The sequence below is a fragment of the Dermacentor albipictus genome, chromosome 3, assembly GCF_038994185.2.
Source record: "Dermacentor albipictus isolate Rhodes 1998 colony chromosome 3, USDA_Dalb.pri_finalv2, whole genome shotgun sequence".
Classification (NCBI taxonomy): Eukaryota; Metazoa; Arthropoda; class Arachnida; order Ixodida; family Ixodidae; genus Dermacentor; species Dermacentor albipictus.
Window position 1 is genome coordinate 185,536,992 of NC_091823.1, and position 13,526 is coordinate 185,550,517.

The 13,526-nt window shown below is 48.7% G+C and overlaps 1 protein-coding gene across 50 annotated transcripts in view; it reads right to left on the bottom strand.

Moving 5' to 3' along the window:
- The window catches only part of LOC139057671 (collagen alpha-1(I) chain-like), a 309,476-nt gene that overhangs the window by 59,980 nt on the left and 235,970 nt on the right, over nt 1-13,526 (bottom strand). For 40 of the 50 annotated variants that reach the window (XM_070536336.1, XM_070536367.1, XM_070536360.1 and 37 more), the window contains 5 exons: nt 9,816-9,875; nt 9,051-9,125; nt 2,107-2,169; nt 529-603; nt 134-208 (listed from right to left, as the gene is read on the bottom strand). In XM_070536336.1, coding sequence (XP_070392437.1) covers nt 134-208; nt 529-603; nt 2,107-2,169; nt 9,051-9,125; nt 9,816-9,875 — 348 coding nt within the window. Of the gene's footprint in view, nt 1-133; nt 209-528; nt 604-2,106; nt 2,170-9,050; nt 9,138-9,815; nt 9,876-13,526 lie in introns of all 50 variants that reach the window. The other 10 variants (XM_070536338.1, XM_070536324.1, XM_070536341.1 and 7 more) reach the window with 7 other exon arrangements.

Below are 13,526 nucleotides of genomic sequence, written 5' to 3' on the forward strand. Positions count from 1 at the left end.
TAAATAGCTTCGCGTCATTGTGTTTATACGGGCGTAGCGCAATTGGTGTATACGGATGTAATGAGCAATAGAGCAAGTTCATGTTAAGTACACATGTGGTATGCGTCAGAACGAAGCATGCCATCTCGCATACCGGGACCACTCATTCCAGGCGGTGGAAGGCCAGGTGGAGGTGCTGGACGGGGTGGCCCAACAGCGGCAGCACCACCTGCATATTAAGCTCGTATAAATCTCGAAGGCGACGTTTTTTTATTTAGATAGTGGAAAATTACATGAGCGATTTTAAAACGCGAGCGAAACAATTATCGCGATATATTGAAAGACGCTGTTCTTGCAATTCTTGGAAATATGCCCTTATCAGTGATAAAGAAATGCAAGATAGTATTTTTGCTGCGTAAATAGCTTCGCGTCATTGTGTTTATACGGGCGTAGCGCAATTGGTGTATACGGATGTAATGAGCAATAGAGCAAGTTCATGTTAAGTACACATGTGGTATGCGTCAGAACGAAGCATGCCATCTCGCATACCGGGACCACTCATTCGAGGTGGTGGAAGGCCAGGTGGAAGTGGTGGACGGGGCGGCACAACTACTGCGGCACCACCTGCATGTGAAGCTCGTATAATTTTCGAAGGTGATGCTTCTTAATTTAGATGGTGAAGCAGCACATGAGCGGTTCTTAGAACGCAAACGAAACGATCATCGCAATATATTGAAAGGCAGTGCTCTTGCAATTAGAAATGTGTTTTATCGTTGATACAGAAATACCAGGCCATAGTTTTTCTTGTATAAATAGCTTTGTATCGTTTAGTGTACAAGGGTGCTGCGCTATTGTCCAATGTGAATCTAATAAGCAATACAGTAACTCGATGTGCGGTCTGCGTCACAATGAACTATGCCACCGCGCTTAACGGGACAACTCATTCGAGGTGGTAGAAGGCCAGGTGGAGGTACTGGTTGGGGAGGACCGACTACTTCAGCACCACCTCGAAGTGAAGTTCGTAAAAAGTTCGGAGGTGATGTCTCTTAATTTGATAGTGGAACATTGCATCAGCAATTGCTAGAACGCAAACCAAACGATTATCACGATATACTGTAGGGCGGTGTATTTGCAATTTTTAGAAATATGCTTTTACCCTTGATACGGAAATACCAGACAATACTGTTTCGTGCGTAATTGGTGTCTCAATGTTAGGTTAACAGGGCGCTGTGCAATTCGCTCATGTGAATCTAATCTGCAATACAGCAGGCTGATCTAAAGCACACGTGTGGATTGCGTTAGAAGGAAGCATGCCATGCCGCTTATCGTGACCACTCATTCCATGCGCTGGAAGGCCAGGTGGAGGTGCTGGACGTGGTGGCCCAACTGCGGCAGCAGCACCAGCATATGAAATTTGTATAAAGTTGGAAGGTGATATTTCTTGATTTAGATGGTGGGCAGTACATCAGCGATTCATAGAATGCAAACGAAACGACTATCGCGACATATTGAAAGGCGGTGTCTTTGAAATTATTGGAAATACGCCTTTATCGTTTATACGGTAATGCAAGACAATACTTTTCGCTGCGTAAAGAGCTTCGCATCATTGAGTTTACAAGGGCGTAGTGCAACTGGTCTATGCGAATGTGTCGAGCAATAGAGCAAGTTGATGCTAAGTACACATGTGGTCTGCGTCACAATGAACCAAGACATCCCTCTTATCGGGACCACTCATTCGAGGTGGCGGAAGGCCAAGTGGAGGTGATGGATGGGGCGGCACGACCACAGCAGCACCACCTGCATGTGATGCTTGTATAATGTTCGACAGTGACGTTTCTTGATTTAGATGCTGAAGCAGTACATCAGCAATTCTTAGAACGCAAACGAAATTATTATTGCGATACATTGAAAGGCGGCGTCCTTGCGGTGTCTTTGCAATTCCTAGAAATATCATATTTTCGTTGATACAGAAATACCAGACAATATTATTTCGTGCGTACATAGCTTCTTATCGTTTTAACAATGTTGCTGTGCAATCGGTCAGTGTGAATATAATGAGCAATACAGTAACTTGATGTAAAGCACACATTTTGTAGGCTTCACAATCAAGCATGTCATCTCGCTTACCGGGACGACTGATTCCAGGCTGCCCAAGACCAGGTAGAGGTGCTGGACGGGGTGGCCCAACTGCTGCAGCACCATGCATATGAAGTTTGTATAAAGTTCGAAGGTGATGTCTTTTGATTTAGATGGTGGGGCACCAGATCAGCGATCCTTAGAACGTAAAAGAAACGATTATAGGGATATATTGAAAGGCGGTGCCTTAGAAATTCTTAGAAATATGCCTTTATCGTTGGTACACAAATACCGGACAAAACTCTGTCGTGCATAAATAGCTTCGTGTCGTTGAGTTTACAAGGGTGCTGCGCAATTGGTCAATGTGAATATAATGAGCTATATTGAAACTTCATGTAAACCACACACGTGGAACCCGTCACAATCATCCATGCCACCCCACATACCGGGACCACTCATTCCAGGCGCTGGAAAGCCAGGTGGAGGTGCTGGTTGGGATGGCTCAACTGCGACAGCACCGTGCATATTGTCACGTGGTAGTGACGTTAAAGAACACAGTAGCAGTACTGTGAAAGGCAAAACTAGCTTTTATTGGGCGAACCTGTGCCCACAAAACAGGCTACACTTAAAGCGCAACGATGGCGGCGAACACGCTCGGCGATCGTCGAAAATCTGATCAGCGGGTCAAGCGCGTCGGCTTTTATAGAGCAGTCATCGAATGTTCCAGACTAATCGTTCGGACCCGCATGCCTTCCACAAAGTTCTACACCATTCGCGTCAAGTGATGCAATCAGATAACATAACGTTCAGCGACAACAGACAGCAGATAGAAGCATCGAAAACGTTCCAGAAACTTCGGTACATACAGGCGCGTCCCACGCTGTGCGATTACTTTTGTTAGGCTGCGAAACGTGGTTGCCCGATAAAAATAAGTATACGTGTCAATACCCCCCTCTTAAAAAGCATCGACCCGATGCTGCAAAGAAACGAAGGTAATGAACAAAAGCACTCGTAGCAAAGAAAAGAACAAAAATGGCGAAGTTTGTCAGCGTCCGTAAAAGGGTTTAAGGCGCACCACGTGGACCACTTCAGATCGTGCGCGGCGCCGCTGTGAATGCGAAATGCCGTCTGGCACGACCTCATAGTCCAGAGCGCCAATGCGTCGGATGACCTTGTAGGGTCCGAAATAGCGTCGGAGTAGTTTCTCACTGAGTCCTCGTCGGCGTATCGGGGTCCATACCCAAACACGGTCGCCGGGCTGGTACTCGACGAAGCGTCGTCGGAGGTTGTAGTATCGGCTGTCGGTCCTCTGTTGGTCCTTGATCCGCAGGCGGGCGAGCTGTCGGGCTTCTTCGGCGCGCTGGAGATAGCTAGCGACGTCAACATTCTCTTCGTCAGTTACGTGCGGCAGCATGGCGTCGAGCGTCGTCGTCGGGTTCCTGCCGTAAACCAGCTTAAACGGCGTGATCTGTGTTGTTTCTTGCACCGCCGTGTTGTAAGCGAAGGTTACATACGGCAGGACCGCGTCCCACGTCTTGTGCTCAACATCGACGTACATCGCTAGCATGTCGGCGAGGGTCTTATTCAGGCGCTCCGTGAGACCATTCGTTTGCGGATGGTAGGCAGTTGTCCTCCTGTGGCTTGTCTGGCTATATTGCAGAATGGCTTGGGTGAGCTCTGCTGTAAAAGCCGTTCCTCTGTCGGTAATGAGGACTTTTGGGGCGCCATGTCGCAGCAGGATGTTCTCGACGAAAAATTTCGCCACCTCGGCTGCGCTGCCTTTCGGTAGAGCTTTTGTTTCAGCGAAGCGGGTGAGATAGTCCGTCGCCACGACGATCCACTTATTCCCGGATGTTGACGTCGGAAACGGCCCCAACAAATCCATCCCAATCTGCTCGAATGGTCGACGAGGAGGTTCGATCGGTTGTAGTAACCCTGCTGGCCTTGTCGGTGGTGTCTTGCGTCGTTGACAGTCTCAGCATGTCTTAACGTAACGGGCGACGTCGGCGGTCAGACGCGGCCAGTAATACCTTTCCTGTATTCTCGACAGCGTCCGGGAGAATCCGAGGTGCCCAGCGGTTGGATCGTCATGTAAGGCGTGCAGTACTTCTGGACGCAGCGCCGACGGAACAACAAGAAGGTAGATGGCGCGGACTGGTGAAAAGTTTTTCTTCACGAGTAGGTTGTTTTGAAGCGTGAACGAAGATAGTCCACGCTTAAATGCCCCAGGGACAACGTCGGTGCGCCCTTCCAAATACTCGACAAGGGCTTTTAGCTCCGGGTCCCCTCGTTGTTGATCAGCGAAGTCTTCCGCGCTTATTATTCCAAGGAAGGCGTCGTCATCCTAGTTATCTTGCGGCGGCGGGTCAATGGGGGCGCGTGATAGGCAATCGGCATCTGAGTGTTTTCGTCCGGACTCGTATGTTACAGTAATGTCGTATTCTTGTAGTCTGAGGCTCCACCGTGCCAGCCGTCCTGAAGGGTCTTTTAAGTTAGCTAGCCAACACAACGCGTGATGGTCGCTGACCACTCTGAATGGCCTGCCATATAGGTAGGGGCGAAATTTCGCTGTAGCCCAAACGATGGCGAGGCATTCCTTTTCCGTTGTGGAATAATTGCCTTCCGCTTTTGACAACGACCGGCTAGCGTAAGCTATCACGTGTTCATGTCCATCTTTTCTCTGGACTAGGACGGCACCGAGGCCTAGGCTACTGGCGTCAGTGTGAATTTCGGTATCGGCGTGCTCGTCGAAGTGCGCAAGTACGGGCGGAGTCTGCATGCGTCGTTTGAGTTCTTCAAATGCGTCGGCCTGCGGCGTTTCCCACTTGAACTCAATGTCACATTTAGTTAGCTGTGTCAGCGGCTCAGCGATGCGTGAAAAGTCCTTGACAAATCGCCTGTAGTAAGCACACATGCCAAGAAATCTACGCACTGCCTTCTTGTCGGTGGGCTGCGGGAACTTTGCGATGGCAGCTGTCTTCTGCGGGTCGGGGCGGACTCCAGACTTGCTGATGACGTGGCCAAGGAACAGAAGCTCATCGTAGGCGAAGCGGCACTTTTCTGGCTTCAGAGTGAGCCCTGATGACTTGTTGGCCTCGAGTACTGTTGCAAGCCGCCTAAGGTGGTCGTTGAAATTTTCGGCGAAGACAACGACGTCATCCAAGTAAACGAGACAGGTCTGCCACTTCAATCCTGCTAAAACCGTGTCCATGACGCGCTGGAACGTTGCAGGTGCCGAGCACAGTCCAAATGGCATAACCTTGAACTCGTAGAGGCCGTCTGGGGTGATGAAGGCGGTCTTTTCGCGATCTCTTTCGTGGACTTCTATTTGCCAATAGCCAGACTTGAGGTCCATCGACGAGAAGTATTTAGCGTTGCAGAGCCGATCCAATGCGTCGTCTATCCGTGGGAGAGGGTATACATCCTTCTTCGTGATCTTGTTCAGTCGACGATAATCGACACAGAAACGTAGGCTTCCGTCCTTTTTCTTTACCAGGACAACAGGGGATGCCCACGGGCTTTTCGACGGCTGGATGATGTCGTCGCGCAGCATTTCGTCGACTTGTTCTCTTATAGCTTCACGTTCCCGCGTCGAAACTCGGTAAGGGCTCTGGCGTAGTGGTCGAGCGCATTCTTCGGTTATTATGCGATGCTTTGCGACTGGTGTTTGTCGAATCCTCGATGACGTCGAAAAGCAGCTTTTGTATCGTCGAAGCAGACTTCTGAGCTGTTGCTGCTTAATCACGGGGAGACTTGGACTTATGTCGAAGTCTGGCTCGGGAACTACAGTCGTCGGGGTAGATGCGACAGAATCCGAGAGGACAAAGGCATCGCTGGTTTCCACAATTTCCTCGATGTATGCGATGGTCGTGCCCTTGTTGATGTGCTTGAACTCCTTGCTGAAGTTTGTCAGCAACACTTTCGTGTTTCCTCCGTGCAGTCGAGCGATCCCTCTTGCGACGCAAATTTCACGGTCGAGCAGAAGACGTTGGTCGCCTTCGATGACGCCTTCTACGTCAGCGGGTGTTTCGGTGCCGACCGAAATAACAATGCTGGAGTGAGGCGGGATGCTCACTTGATCTTCGAGCACACTCAAGGCATGGTGACTACGAGGGCTCTCGGGCGGTATCGCTTTATCTTCCGACAGCGTTACTGACTGTGACTTCAGGTCGATGATTGCGCCGTGTTGGTTCAGGAAGTCCATACCGAGAATGACGTCTCGTGAACACTGTTGGAGGATAACGAAAGTGGCAGGGTAAGTTCGGTCATGAATGGTTATTCTTGCCGTGCAGATTCCAGTCGGCGTGATGAGGTGTCCTCCTGCGGTGCGAATTTGAGGGCCTTCCCATGCAGTCTTAACCTTCTTCAGCTGGGCGGCGATGTGTCCACTCATGACGGAGTAATCAGCCCCTGTGTCCACTAAGGCGGTAGCCGCGTGTCCGTCGAGAAGCACGTCGAGGTCGGTGGTTCTTTGTCTGGCGTTGCAGTTGGGTCTTGGCGTCGGATCACGGCTGCGTCGTGTTAAACTGAAGCTTGAACGTCGCGTCGTCAAGTCGTCTTTCGTCGGTGTAGTTTTGGCTTCCTGACTTCGTCGGGACGGCGGCGTGTCGTCATTAGGTCGTCGAGATGGTTGCTTCGTCGTCTTCGTCGGCGGCGGAGGATCTTCGTCAGTTCGACGAACAGCAACCGCACCTCCATCGGTTGCTGCTTTTAGTTTTCCGGATATGGGCTGACGGACCGGCCGCGGGCTGGGCCAGTGTATGGTCGGCGCTGCGGCGACAGGTAGCGGCCTGGTGACGGCGAACGGGAAGCTCGTCGATGGCTCCACTGAGTGGCGGCGAGGTAGTCGGCGACATCGCGAGGTCGTTCGCCAATCTGTGGCCGCGGCGCGTTAACGGCGAAACCTCGCAGTCCCATCTCCCGGTATGGGCATCGGCGGTACACATGGCCGGCTTCCCCGCAGTGGTAGCAGAGCGGGCGGTGGTCAGGAGCGCGCCAAACGTCTGTCTTCCTCGGGTCGGTGCGCTGGGCGACGGGTGGTCGTGCTGGCGGCGGCGGCGGCGGCGGACGACGAAACTGCGGCGTGACAGGGCCCTGGCGCGGTCGCGGAGGGGGGCCTTGACGGCGTGCGACGGCGGCGTAGGTCATTGCTTGCGGCTCGCTCTGCGGCGATTCAGGGGCTACTCCAAGTTGTTGTTGGAGTTCCTCACGCACGACATCGGCAATCGAAGCCAGCTGAGGCTGTGATGATGGGAACAGCTTTTGTAGCTCCTCCCGCACGACAGCTCGGATAGTCTCGCGCAGGTCGTCGGTGGCCAGTGACTGAAGTCCGGCGTACTTTGCCGCGTTCGTGCGGCGGTCGAATTGCCGGTTTCGCATCTCGAGTGTCTTCTCGATGCTGGTTGCCTCGCGAAGGAACTCTTCTACGGTCTTCGGTGGGATTCGTACCATTGCGCCGAAAAGTTCTTCCTTCACACCACGCATGAGAAGGCGGACTTTCTTCTCCTCGGGCATATCCGGGTCGGCGTGGCGGAAGAGACGCTTCATTTCCTCCGTGAAGATGGCAACGTTCTCGTTCGGTAGTTGCACTCGGGCGTCCAGCATGGCTTCGGCCCTTTCCTTGCGCACGACGCTTGTAAAGGTGCGCATGAAGCCGGTACGGAACAGGTCCCATGTTGTCAATGTCGACTCCCTGTTCTCGAACCACGTTCTGGCGGCGTCTTCTAGGGCGAAGTATACGTGCCGCAACTTGTCGTCGGAGTCCCAGTTGTTGAAAGTCGCGATTCGCTCGTACGTCTCCAGCCAGTATTCCGGGTCCTCAGTTGCTGCTCCATGGAAAGTTGGTGGGTCCCGAGGTTGCTGTAGGATAACGGGGGACACTGGGGCAGCCATTTGGGTTGTCTTGATCACTATCTTCTTTGTCGTTTCAGGCAGAAGTCCGTGCTCTGGGGGCAGTCTTTGCAGTCTGCGGCTAGCACGCTGGTCTTCGGCGATGTTAGTTTTGTCCTCGGGCTTTGGGCTTGGATCGCGACTTTGCGGGGGCGTTCGGTACATGAACGCACTAGCACCTCCACCAGATGTCACGTGGTAGTGACGTTAAAGAACACAGTAGCAGTACTGTGAAAGGCAAAACTAGCTTTTATTGGGCGAACCTGTGCCCACAAAACAGGCTACACTTAAAGCGCAACGATGGCGGCGAACACGCTCGGCGATCGTCGAAAATCTGATCAGCGGGTTAAGCGCGTCGGCTTTTATAGAGCAGTCATCGAATGTTCCAGACTAATCGTTCGGACCCGCATGCCTTCTACAAAGTTCTACACCATTCGCGTCAAGTGATGCAATCAGATAACATAACGTTCAGCGACAACAGACAGCAGATAGAAGCATCGAAAACGTTCCAGAAACTTCGGTACATACAGGCGCGTCCCACGCTGTGCGATTACTTTTGTTAGGCTGCGAAACGTGGTTGCCCGATAAAGATAAGTATACGTGTCAATATGAAGCTTGTATAAAAGTCTAAGGAGATTTCTTTTGATTTGGATTTTAGAGCAGTACATCAGGGATTCTTAGAACGGAAGTGAAACGATTATCGCGATATATTGAAAGGCGGTGCGATTGCAATGCTTAGAAATATGCCTTTATCGTTGATACAGAAATGCAAAACAGTACTTTTTGCTGCCTAAATAGCTTCGCATCATCTAGGCGTGTATGGTAGCGCGAATAAAAGACAGGACAAAGGAAGACACACGAGGATGCACACAGCACTGTGTGGGTCCTTGTGTATCTTCTTTTTTGTTGTCTTTTAATTGCGGTACCATACCCCCCTTGAAGACGCATTACCAACAAACCCACATTGTGACGCTTGTGAGCTTCGCATCATTGAGTTTAAAAGGACGTAGCGCAATTGGTGCATGGAAATGTAAAGAGGAATGCAGCTAGTTGATGTAAAGTACACATGTGGTCGGCGTCACAATGAAGCATCCCATCTGGCTTACCGGGACTACTGATTCCAGGTGGTGGAAGGCCACGTGGAGGTTCTGGACGGGGCGGACCGAGTACTTGGGCAAAGCCTGCAAGTGAAGCTCGTATAAAGTTCGGAGGTGATGATTAGAGGGACCTAGATAGTTGGTCTGACACGCATATTCGAAGAACAGCTCCAGAGATTCACATACGCGTAAAGAAGACACGAAGGACGCGGAGAAGCGTTACTTCCAACTGTTTATGTTGATCGACACACCCTCCGATCTTATCAAGTGAGCCACGCACAAGTGTCACGCCTGTTTTTTCACGCGAACGTGGTAAACATAGGTAAACAGAAAAGAAACGAAAAAAATGGTGAGCAAAACTGCTGCCTGCTTTAGATAGGACAATTTAAAAAATCCAGGTAGGGGCTGTGCAGAAGCAAAGATGTTCGCTTACACAGACAGGTGAATGTTTGTGGATATGGAAGGCACCTAAAGCCACTGCAGGAATCTAAGTCTCTTGAAGAAGATGGTGGAACATTACATCAGCACTTGTTGTTACCCAAACGAAACAAATATCGCGATATAATGAAAGGCGGTTTCTTGCAATTAGAAATATGCCTTTATGTTTGATACAGAAATTCAAGAAAATTATTTTTGCTGCGTAAATAGCTTCGCATCGCTGAGTTTCAACGGATGTAGTGCAACTGGTCAATGCCAATGTGATAAGAACTACAACAACTTGATGTAAAGCACACATGAAGTCTGCGTCACCATGAACCATGCTACCCCGCTTACCGGGACGACCAATTCCAGGTGGTGGTGCTGTACGGGGCGGCCCGAATGCTGCAGCAGCACCTGCATGTGAAGCTCGTATAAAGCTCGGAGGTGATGTCTTTTGATTTAGATGGTGAAGCAGCACATGAGCGATTCTTAAAAGGCAAACGAGAAGATTATCGCGATATACTGTTCTTGCAATTTTTACAAATATGCTTTTATCGTTGATGCAGAAGTACCAGACAATACTCTTTCGTGCGTACGCAGCTTCGTATCGTTGACATTACAAGGGTGCTGCGAAATTGGTCAATGTGAATCTAATGAGCAATACATTAACTTGATGTAAAGCACACATGTGGAAGGCGTTACAATCAAGCATGGCATGCCGAAAACCGGAACGACTGATTCCAGGCGGCCGAAGGCCATGTGGAGGTGCTGGATTGGGTGGCCCGACTGTTGCAGCACCACCTGCATTTAAACTCGTACAAAGATCTATGCTGATGTCTTTTTATTTATTTATTTATTTATTTATTTGTTTATCTATTTATAGATACTGCGATCTCGAATCAGATCATATCAGGGTGCGTATACATAGAAATATGCAAGCATGTAAACACATACAAAATTAAGCAGATATGCAGGCATTTTTCAAAATTGGTAAAGAATACATAACATAGAAGGAAATAACGCGTATAAATTCATAACATTTGCAGGCATTTAACAAACGTTGATAAGGAATTCTGGTTAACAATATTAGAATTAAGATTATTTCAGTCTGTCATTGTCCTAGCAAAAAAAAATGGCTGTGGCTTAGGTAAGGTTAAGCCCAGGATGCGAAGCATACTAGCCTTTATTTTAGTTGTTGAACCACTGTTTAGCCTGGTGAACTGCTGTTGCTTGGCTATATTTGGTTCGGCTAGACGAAGAAACAACTCATGCATTACTGCTTCGCCTTCAAGAGTGGAACGCGACAGCGTTCCCGTCGACCCGCCAAGGGGTGTAAGACAATGGGCTACAGGGCAGCGACTACGCGCCCCGCATTGGACGCGGTGAGCGTCGAGCAAAGCAGCGTTCGGCGCGGCAACGAAATGTGCGCCTGAGCAAGAGAGGCACGCCTTAGAAACAGCTCGTTTCTAAGGCAACACCGCATTCACTAGAGGCGCTTTTGTACCGCTTTGAAGCATCGTACTCGTGGCTCAGTGGTAGCGTCTCCGTCCCACACTCCGGAGACCCTGGTTCGATTCCCACCCAGCCCGTCTTGCAAGAGTTGAGCCAAAAGTCACTTCTCCTCTGTCGTGACGTCACGGTGTCACGTGGTTTCAAGGCGACACCGCCGCGCCTGAGGAGCTGGGTTGAGCTCTCGTAACATGCTTCGCATAAAAAAGAATACTTGAAACAGTATACCGTGCGTTTATGGGGGTCATTGATAAAGCGTGCCCACGTCTCGTGTTACACCATGATGAGTAAGTAAATTACTTGGAAGTATTAACGTTATAATTGCCGTTTAAAAGTTGAAAGAGGAACTCTTATCTGCAGATACGGTTGCACACATTCACCGCGGGTAATCCACTGCGCCTTACGAGCTCACTAACAGACACTGCCGTTTAAATTGAAAATAAACCTAACTACCTTATGTTGTACACGTTCCATTTTTTAACTATTGGTTAAAGCGAATGGGTCCCAAATATGTACGGCATATTCCAACAACGGACGAACGTAGGAATTGTACACCAGTAAACGAACACTAGACGCAGATGATTTCAGTGAGATCCTCAAGAAAAACAATTCACGCAAATAATTTCCATTAACAGTATCTATGTGCTTTGTCCAGGAAAGCTCATTGGTTATCGATAGGCTTAAATATTCGTACTCTCTTACCTCTGGCAGAGATACGTTGTTTATGCAAATTGAAGAGGTTCTTTCTTATGTGTGATTCTGACAAAAACAGTTTTTTCAAAATTAATAGATATTTGCCATTGTGCGCACCAAGCAATGACCATTGCCATGTCACTATTTAGACGCACCTGATCATCAACTATGGAAATGAGGATGGGTGTAGCGTTAAGGGGAACAAAAAGAGCAGAATGGGCGAAGCACTAAACGCGAGTTAATGACATCTTACTTGCAATCAAGAAATAGAAATGGGCATGGGCAGGGCATGTAATAAGGATGGAAGATAACCGATTGTCATTAAGGGTTACGGACTGGATTCCAAAGGAAGGGAAGCGTAGCTGGGGGCGGCAGAAAGTCAGGTGGGTGGATGAGATTAAGATATTTGCAGGGACAACATGGCCACAATTAGCACATGTACGGGGTAGTTGGGGAAGTATGGGAGAGGCCTTCACCCTGCAGTGGGCGTAACTAAGCTCATCATCATCATCATCATCATCATCATCATCATCATCAAAAGAACATATCTTTTCATACAAAATACAGTCATCTGCATAAAGTTTCACGGAAACTGAAAGTTCTGCGACTATGTCATTAATAAATAATAGAAATAAAAGTTGTCTCAAAAGAGATCCCTGGGGGACCCTAGACGCAACCGCTGCATTGTTAGAACAAGCGTTGTTTAAGGTGAGGAATTGGTGTCTGTCAGTAAGGTAGGCTCTGATCCAAGTAAGTATCTGTTCATTTTTTTTATGTAATACCCTAATTTATGGATAACTTGTTATGTGACACCTTGTTCACTTCTTTACGAAAATTCATGAACGCAATATCTGTTTACTTCCCTTCATTGAACCCGCCGTTGTTGCTCAGTGGCTATGGTGTTGGGCTGCTGAGCACGATGTCGCGGGATCGAATCCCGGCCACGACGGCCGCATTTCGATGGGGGCGAAATGCGAAAACACCCGTTTACTTAGATTTAGGTGTACGTTAAAGAACCCCAGGTGGCCGAAATTTCCGGAGCCCTCCACTACGGCGTGCCTCATAATCAGAAAGTGATTTTGGCACGTAAAACCCCATGATTTAATTTTTGCCCTTCATTGATCGCCTGTGCGAGATCGTGAACCGTCTCAACTAAGTGAGTACTTGTAGAACACCTATGCCTGAAACCATGTTGGACATCTGTAAGTACCTTGTTCTCGTCTAAGAAACCTAATATAAGTTTATGGATTATATGGTCTAAAATTTTGCATGATGCAGATGTAAGAGATTTCCCATCGGTAATTCTGTATGTGTGCTTTTTGCCGCGATTTATGTGAAGGTTTGACTTCGGCTGTCCTCCAGTCATCCGGTCGGGAACCATCGCGTAAAGATCTGGTGAATATGGCATACAGGTACTTAGCACACCATTCCGCATAACGCTTTAAAAGCGTGTTTGGTATATTATCTGGTCCTGGTGAATTTTTAGTATCAACGTTCAATAGCAAATTAAAAACCGCCGCTGTCAAAATAATATTTTTCGTTGTCGCAAATTATTTTCTGTTTTGTTGTTCTGAAGTGCCTTCTACAACAGATTTTAAGGTTACAATTTTCCTAGATTTCGTTTTTAACCTTTTAAGCTTTCGCTGTAAGCGTAACGTCCCACGAGAAATCCATCGGTTACGTTGCAAAGAAGATTTTGCGATTTTGGGAACAAAGCGGTGGATACATTGGGAGACAATTCCCCTAAAGGAAAGTCATAGGTCATTTATATTGCAAGTGCTGTTTCTGAAGTCATCGAAGTAGAATGCAAACATATCCAAAATAGATTCATCATCACCACGAGAAAAAAATGGGAATCAAATG